The 9,097-nt window shown below is 35.4% G+C and overlaps 1 protein-coding gene across 1 annotated transcript; it reads left to right on the top strand.

Annotated features, from left to right (window-relative positions):
• The first annotated feature begins 1,092 nt into the window (after positions 1-1,092).
• On the top strand, positions 1,093-3,124 carry LOC137825469 (ribosomal RNA small subunit methyltransferase-like). Its single transcript, XM_068631135.1, has 2 exons — positions 1,093-1,474; positions 2,155-3,124. The coding sequence occupies exons 1-2, from the start codon at positions 1,166-1,168 to the stop codon at positions 2,893-2,895; spliced, it is 1,050 nt and encodes a 349-aa protein (XP_068487236.1). The 5' UTR covers positions 1,093-1,165; the 3' UTR covers positions 2,896-3,124.
• Positions 3,125-9,097: the final 5,973 nt, after the last annotated feature.

The raw sequence follows: 9,097 nt of genomic DNA, 5'->3' as shown, positions 1-9,097 counted from the left end.
GTCTGGAGTCAGTTTTCTTCGGGTTCGAAATAAGCTCAAGGTTGTCCCTACTTCAACCATAAGCTTACGGGGGGATGTTAAGTGTATAACATAATGACCTTTACGTAATTGCATGGGTATTCCTATATATACCCTTACGCCTTATGTAATACTTACTTTTCTATATACATAATGAAATATAAGCCCTTTCTCTCTCTTCTACTCACTTGACCTAATAGTGCTTAACAAGGACAAAACAATAAGCATGTAAGTTTTTTCCATTCCTGAAATGCACATCCAAGAAAGAAAAAGATAAAGGCCTTCGTTAACCAAGCAAACAGAAATCCAAAATAATAATAAAAAAAACAAAAAGGGAAGTTTTGCGTTCAATTTTTGGGAGATGAGCATGAGGAGGGTAGAGGAGTAGGCAAATAAAAGTTACTTTAGGCCATTTGAGAAGAACCGGGCGGCAAGATGGAGAAAGGGGCAAAGAGATTTGAAGAGATTGAGGAAGAAGAGAGATACAACGAACATAGAGAAACCCTGATGAGCCCAAAAATCAAGTTGAGAGAATTATACTGAGACGAATGAAAAGGAAACGTTAAGAAGTGGTTATTGTAGATTTTTGGTTGATTATTGTAATCGAGGATGAAGTTTTTTATTTATTCTATGTGAAATTACAAAATGTCCAAAATAATTTAATAGAATAAAATGTTGTTATAATAGTAAAATAAAATAAAAATGGTTATAAAGGAAATTCCCATTACGTATAAATATTAATATTTATTTAAAAATCTTAGTAGGTTTGGATATAATTTTATTAAAATGTAAAGAAAATATGTGTTTTGAAACTATAACTTAACTTTAAGTACAATTTTTTTATTAATATTAACGAAATATTTTATTTATTTATTTATTATATATATTTATGTTTAATATTAAAATTTGAATAAATAATCTTATTATTTGCACACTTATATCATAATATAATTCTTAAAATTATAGAATTACCTTGTTAATTATTAAAATTATAAAATAACAAAATAATTAAAATAAAATAGAAAATTTAGAAAAAATAATCTAAAACAGTAACTTATTAATATTTTCTGAGAGAAAAACCCTAATTCAATATCTCACTCCGTATTCCTGCGTGCGTCTTTGAACCAAAACAGTGCAGCGAGTTTCAATGGCGGGTGGGAAAGCGAAGAAGGAGAAGGCGAAGGCGCCGCAGCACATGCCGTACCAAGGAGGAATCTCCTTCCACAAATCGAAGGGACAGCACATTCTCAAGAATCCTTTGCTCGTCGACTCCATTGTGCAGAAATCCGGCGTAAAACCCACTGACGTCGTTCTTGAGATTGGTCCCGGCACAGGAAACCTTACAAAGAAGCTTCTAGAAGCGGCCAAGAAGGTCATCGCCGTCGAGATCGATCCCCGCATGGTTCTCGAGCTCCAGCGACGGTTCCAGGGAACTCCTCACTCCAATCGCCTCACTGTATGAAAACAAAGAGTAATTTCACTTTCTGTTTCAGTTTTCACCCACTCTTGTTTTGAAGAAAATTATTTCAAAGTGTGAATTGTCAATTTTTTCTGTAAAAATTTAAAATAACCAGAAACGCCAAGTTACAGTGACTGGGAAAAAGGGGAAGCGAAACGACATCGTACAATCTTTTGTTTGAAGCGTATGAAGGAATGAGATTCTTTTGTTTGAAACTCGGTGATGTTGTGTGAGAAACACTTAGAAGTCCATTTGGTAGAGGTTATTTAAGGATTCAAATTGTGGTCACAGTTGCGATTATGTTGTAATGCTTGTTACTATGGGAAATTGTGGACAACTGTAACCATAGCGGTCAGTGACCCCAAAAACCTGAACCTTTTTTCTCAAAATAGTGGAAATAGTGGGTGTGACTGGTTTTTTAAAATCTGGGTTAGTATGTTTGAATGAGTTTTTTAGGGTAGCCCATGAGAACCGTTTAGTACGCATATTTCAAGTGCTTATTTTCAATGACTTATATGCATTAAGTTGATGCATGGTGAACACAGAATCTGTTTGGAAGAGCTTACTTACAACTTATTTGTTTTATAACATGGATACTTACTGTAAGATCTTCTTGGTCCCTGATTTTACTAACATGCTTTTGTATTATGTTCTTTTTTATTTTTTCATGGTTTCAGGTTATTCAAGGTGATGTGCTGAGGACCGAACTTCCTTATTTTGACATATGTGTTGCAAACATTCCATACCAAATATCTTCTCCTCTCACATTCAAGTTACTCAATCACCAGCCTGTATTTAGGGCTGCAATCATAATGTTCCAGAGAGAGTTTGCCATGAGACTGGTTGCTCAGCCTGGTGATAAACTATATTGTCGTCTTACGGTGAACACTCAACTCCATGCTCGAGTTTTCCACCTCCTCAAAGTTGGAAGAAACAACTTTAGGCCCCCTCCCAAGGTTGATTCCTCTGTAGTGCGAATTGAGCCCAGGAAACCTCGTATAGAAGTTAAGCTAAAGGAGTGGGATGGGTTTTTGCGAATTTGTTTCAACAGGAAGAACAAAACACTTGGTTCAATATTTAGGCAGAAGAGTGTGATCTCCTTGCTTGAAAAGAACTACAGAACTGTGCGGGCGCTGGAACTTGGGCAAAAAGATTCACTGAAGGAAGCGGATACCAAAACAGACTTGGCTAGTTTTGGTGACGATCAAGGTATGGAGATGGATGATGATGAAGCAGATGATGACGAAATGGAAGTTGAGGATGGGGAAACTGATGAGGTGCAATCTGAATTCAAGGACAAGGTTTTGGGTGTTCTAAAAGAAGGAGATTTTGAAGAAAAGAGGTCTTCCAAGCTCACATTGCAGGAGTTCTTATACCTGCTTTCTCTGTTTAACAAAGCTGGAATACACTTCTCCTGATTTCAGATGATCAATTTTCTTGATAGTTCTTCTCTCTTTTTAGTCTACACTATTTTTTTGCTTATTAGTCTTATCATTAGGCTGTATTTGTATTCTCCAAGAAAGAGTGGTATCAGATAACCTGTTCTTAAGCATAGTATTTTGTTGTGCTCCTTCTTGGATGTAATCTATATTGTTTTCATTAAATTATGTTCTTCCTTCATTACTTCATGAGCATCTGCATCTGCAACTTTCTGAGTGGTGTCATGTTGATTCTTTTATTTCAAATGTTCTTTTTCTCTCGGTAATGCAACCTTTGAGTTGTGGATAATGATTGTGAGGCATATTGTAGTATCAATATTTAGTTAACACTATTTAGTTAGTGCTATGTTTTGTCACTGAGAGGTTAAATTTATTTATGGGGATTTGAGACATGAAATTCTAAGTATCACCTAGATTGATACGGACGTAATGTGCTCATTTCAATATCTTTAACTGAAAGCAAAGAGAAAATATAAATTGGTCAAGAGAAGCAGCAGTGATGCACAACCACAAGAATATAGTTTCTCAAATTTCCTAACGTTGCAGTTTTGCTGTTTCTCCAAGCCTTCACGTGTTTTCATTGTCAGGGACTTATGAATCATGGACACTAAGAGGGCACTTGTGATCATGACACTAAGAGAACACTATTATCTTGTTAACTCATCCTCACTCAGAATTTTTATGTCCATTCACTCTTCTAGGAGAGAGACCAACAACTATATCCATGGAATTTGGGCAGTTCAGGATATCCATAGGTGTTAGGTATGTCTAACAATTTTCATTCTATATATTTCTCTCCAACTACCTTTCTTATTTTAAAATATTGTCTTATTTAATTTTAAAATTTCAACTCCTTTTAGAAATTTTGTTATTTAATCTCATTTCATGCTTATCATTTTCTTTAAAAGCCCATTAGATTTAATGGTCTTACTTATTTTTAAAACTATTGAGACAATGGTACTTTAAAAAAAAGTCAATAAGTTTTATCACATACAGTTTAAAATGCTCTAACATTTTAAAAATCTAAAACATTTAATGAAAATCAAAATATTTTGAGAAGTAGTGTATTTATCTAGACTAAAAGTACAAATAAGAAAACAAACAAAAACGTTATTAAAGAAAATAATATTGTTAATTCAAACTCAATTTAATTTTTTTTGGTATAAACAACCAAAGGACATAGAGTATCATGGTATGAAATATAATCTTTAGTATAAATCAACAAAGAACACAATAAACTACCATCCTATAAATTATCAATTTGATAATGATATTGGATACGAAAATTACATAAACTCCAAAATATAAGACAACACTGCCACTAATATGTACAATCAACATGAAAAACATCTCTAATAAGAATTCAGATTTATATAATTCTTGATATAAAAAAATAATTTACTTTATTTTATCATTTCCTATAATAAACCTTTACAATAGAATTTTGTAAAACATATATCTTAATAATTAAAATAACAGATGGAATCAAATCTTTGAAAAACAATGTTGTGAATCTTATAACATATATATAAATTATTATTTTTTCTTTTATTTTTTTTAACTTTTTTATGATAATTGTGTAAAAAAATTATTCAACTAAGTATCAGAACAATATAAATCTACAATTATACTCAAGTAAAGTGTCAAAAACATGTCTAAACTGATTTTTTTTAATTGTAACAAAATTGAATTTTTTTTTAAACATACAGTCAAAACATGTTTGGAAAGTGTGTAAAGGGATAATATATTTCACTGCTTTTTAGTCTTTTCTGTTGTAACCACCTATTGGTTATAACTCCTTTATATACACTTGTAATTGTAATCTTTGATATGAATATTTGATATACATTTTTCCTTTTCTCAAACTCTCACTCTGTTTTACTCTTTTACCCTTTATCTTCCTCTCTCTTCACATGGTATACAGAGCTTTTTTTTTTCATCATGTCTTCCCCTTCTTCATCTTCTTCTTCTTCGGGTACCAATCTTGAAAAATTTTCTGGTGTTTCCTCCTTCACACCTCATACTTTCTCTACTCCAATTTCATTGAAATTGGAAGATGATAACTTTCTTCTCTGGCAGCAACAAGTCACTGCCACTGTACATGGTCTCAACCTTTCACGGTTCTTGGAGGAGTCTTCATCACCCCCAGAATTTCTCACTGCTGAAAATTCAAAATCGCCCACCCTTAATCCTCTTTTTCTTCGGCATCAGCAACAGGATCACCTTCTCGTTGCCTGGCTTCTCGCGTCCATGACAATGCCAATCTTGACGAAAATGGTGGGTCTTCACAGAGCGTATCAAATCTGGAATAAACTGCATACGTATTATGCCACTCAGACTCGAGCCAAAATTAAGAAACTCAAGGTACAATTACGCAATCCTAAGAAAGATCGCTCCATTTCCACCTATCTTCTTGATCAAAAGAAAATCGTGGATACAATTGTCGTTGTCGGTGCCCCAATCTCGATCGATGATCAAATCGAAGCTATTCTGGACGGCTTACCTGACGAATATGACGGTTTCATTACTTCCGTCACCTCTCGCATCGATCCATACACAGTGGAAGACATTGAGGCTCTTCTGCTTGCCCAAGAGGAGCGTTTTGACAAACATCGATTGTTGGATTCTGGTATTGTTCAAGCACATCTTTCAATAGCTTCTTGGCAACCGTCAAACCCCACATACAACAAACCATGGATGAATCAAACTCACAGAGGTGGTCGCCGTGGTGGACGACCCCCAAATCGCTTCTCTGGAGTGTCAAATCGAATTTCTGGAGCGTTAAACAGAAACCCTAATTTCAAGACTCAGTGCCAAATCTGTGGAAAGATGGGTCACACAGCTCTCCGTTGTTGGCAAAGGTATGACACCGATTCAAATACCTCTATCAATGCTAATGCTACTGAATTTTTTGCTTCAGCGAATGAATCTGCTGAACCATCTATTTTGGGAGTACCATCTACGGTCACCGATCCTCTCTGGTATCCTGACAGCGGTGCTACACATCATCTCACAAGTGACTTCAATGCTTTTACCACCAAAGCCAATTATAATGGCACCGAGGATGTAAAGTTAGGTAATGGTTCAGGTACTCCTATTACTCACATTGGCTCTGCCACTTATATTACTCCTCACCATAACACTGTCGTTCATCTTCATCAACTTCTTCATGTTCCAAACATCACCAAAAATCTTATAAGTGTTTCTAAGTTTGCTAAAGACAATAATGTCTTCTTTGAATTCTATTCTGATTACTGCCTTGTCAAACAACAGGATACAAAGCGGATCATTCTATAAGGAAAACTTAAAGATGGTCTTTATGTGTTTCCTTCGTTTATTCACAAACTCAAACCTTCTGTATGCAATATTAATGTTAATTCTATGTGTTCTAAGTTTCAACTATGGCATAATCGCCTTGGTCATGCTTCCTATAACACTGTTACTAGAGTAATGAAATTGTGCAACGTACCATGTCTTAAACACTCCGTTTTTTGTGAAAATTGTACTATTGCTAAACATCACCAATTACCTTTTCATGATTCTGAAACTGTTTATACTTGTCCTCTTGAACTTGTATTTGCTGATATATGGGGTCCTTCTCCATACTATTCTTCTAATGGATCTCGGTATTACTTAGCCTTTCTTGATGCTTATTCGCGCTTTACATGGCTTTATCTCATATCCTCTAAATCTCAAGTTTTTTCAGTTTTCCAGCGTTTTAAAATTTTTGCTGAAAAACAAATTGGATGCATATTAAAAAGCTTACAAACGGATAATGCTAAGGAATTTCTTGCTCTTACACCTTCCTTGCATAATAATGGGATACAACATAGGCTAACTTGTCCTCACACACATGAGCAAAATGGCTCAATTGAAAGAAAACATAGACATGTTGTTGAGACAGGTTTAGCCTTATTATCAACTGCCTCTTTACCTTATAAGTTTTGGGGAGAAGCTTTTCTTACTGCAACTACTATTATTAATCACTTACCATCTTCTGTGCTTAACAATCGTACACCTAATGAAGTTTTTTTTAACAAAAAACCCACTTATGAATTTTTTAAAGTCTTTGGTTGTGCTTGTTATCCTTTGCTTAGACCGTATAATCATCATAAATTTGAATATCATGCTTTTATATGTCTGTTTTTGGGATATGATTCCAATCATAAAGGGTACCTTTGCTTGATGCCTTCTGGTAAGACAATTATCTCACGCCATGTCATCTTTAATGAAACTGTTTTTCCTTTTTCTCTTACAAATAATCCTTTCTCTATTGATTCTGATTTGTCATCTTCTACTCATTCTAATGTGCCCCTCACTGTTATTCCTTCATCCACCTCTTTACCATCTGCTCCTAATAATAATTCTGCTCCTAATAATAATAATAATTCTGCTGCTCCTGCTTGCACCACTGCACCTATATCTTGTGAATCTATGGAGTCTCTTTCTTCTCCACCTGCTTCAGATTCTATCATCAACAATCATCCCATGGTGACTCGTTCCAAAGCTGGTGTGTTCAAACCCAAAATATATCAGGTTAGTACATCATCTGTTGAACCCCTTGGTTATAAACAAGCTTTATCTGATTCAAACTGGTTTAAAGCAATGCAATCTGAATATAATGCGCTTATAACTAATAACACTTGGACTCTAATGCCTCATCCTCTTGGTGCGAGTGTCGTTGGGTGCAAGTGGATTTTCAAACGCAAGTTGCATGCTGATGGGACTTTTCATCGCAACAAAGCACGCCTTGTAGCAAAAGGCTTTACTCAGGTTCCTGGTCTGGATTATAGTGACACATTCAGCCCTGTTGTTCGACCTACAACAATTCGAATTGTTCTTGTTTTAGTTGTTTCCCACAATTGGCCACTACATCAAATAGACATTGACAATGCTTTTTTGCATGGAGACTTGCAAGAACATGTATACATGGCTCAACCACCTGGTTTTGTTTCATATGCGCATCCTCAACATGTATGCAAACTGAACAAAGCTATATATGGTCTAAAACAAGCTCCTCGGTCCTGGTTTCAGAAGCTTCATCACACTCTTACACAGATGGGTTTTCAATCTTCTAAAAGTGATTCTTCTCTGTTCATAAAGTTCTGGGATGGTAATGTCTTACTCATTCTTATCTATGTTGATGACATTCTTATTATTGGTAACTCATCTAATGTAATTCAAAAATTTATTTTTTCCCTACAAACTGTTTTCCTTTAAAAGATCTTGGAATATTGCATTATTTTCTTGGTGTTCAGGTCTCATCACTACCAGATGGTAGTTTATTCTTGTCTCAGGAAAAATATGCAAATGATCTTCTGCTGCAAACGGATATGCTTCATGCCAAATCCCAGCCCACACCAATGATTTCTTCTTTGCGGTTAACTAAAGATGGTAGCACAGTCGTTCCAGATCCCACTGTTTACAGATCTACTGTTGGAGCACTTCAATATCTCACTATCACACGTCCTGAACTTGCTTTTTCTGTGAACAAAGTCTATCAGTTCATGCATGCTCCTCAAGAACACCACTGGAATCTAAGATATGTTGCTGGCACCACTGCGCATGGTCTCCGTCTTCATCCCAGTTCTACATCATCCATAATGGGTTTCAGTTATGCTGATTGGGCAACTGATTTGGATGATAGACGCTCCACAACTGGCTACTGTGTCTACTTGGGAAAGAATCTTATCTCATGGTCTTCTCAAAAACAAAAGGTGGTCTCTCGGAGCACTACAGAAGCTGAGTATCAAAGTGTTGTTGCTGTTCTTGCCGAGCTGTTATGGATTCAATCCCTTCTAACAGAACTCCGACAAGTTTTCTCTCCTCCTACAATATACTCTGATAATCTAGGAGTTGTTCTTATGGCTGCCAATCCTGTCATGCACTCCAAGACTAAGCATTTTGAATTAGATTTACACTTTGTCAGAGAGAAAGTTCAACAAAAATACATTCATCTAGTGCACATTCCTGGTCAATATCAAGTAGCTGACATTTTTACTAAACCTATTTCAGGAGCATCCTTTTTTAATTTTAAGAGTAAACTTATGGTGGAACACATCCCCACCACAAGTTTAAGGGGGGATGTAAAGGGATAATATATCTCACTGCTTTTTAGTCTTTTATGTTGTAACCACCTATTGGTTATAACTCCTTTATATACACTTGTAATTGTAATCTT

This window comes from Phaseolus vulgaris, chromosome 8 (assembly GCF_000499845.2).
Source record: "Phaseolus vulgaris cultivar G19833 chromosome 8, P. vulgaris v2.0, whole genome shotgun sequence".
Lineage (NCBI taxonomy): Eukaryota > Viridiplantae > Streptophyta > Magnoliopsida > Fabales > Fabaceae > Phaseolus > Phaseolus vulgaris.
The sequence above is the reverse complement of the archived record's forward strand: the minus strand, read 5'-3'. Positions and strand labels throughout refer to the sequence as shown.

What these genes read in the sequence shown, in the direction of transcription:
- LOC137825469 (XM_068631135.1), top strand. Translation starts at nt 1,166, where the DNA reads ATGGCGGGTGGGAAAGCGAAGAAGGAGAAGGCGAAGGCGCCGCAGCAC. An exon ending in CTCACTCCAATCGCCTCACT is followed by an intron (nt 1,475 to 2,154) that starts GTATGAAAACAA and finishes TCATGGTTTCAG; the next exon opens with GTTATTCAAGGTGATGTGCT.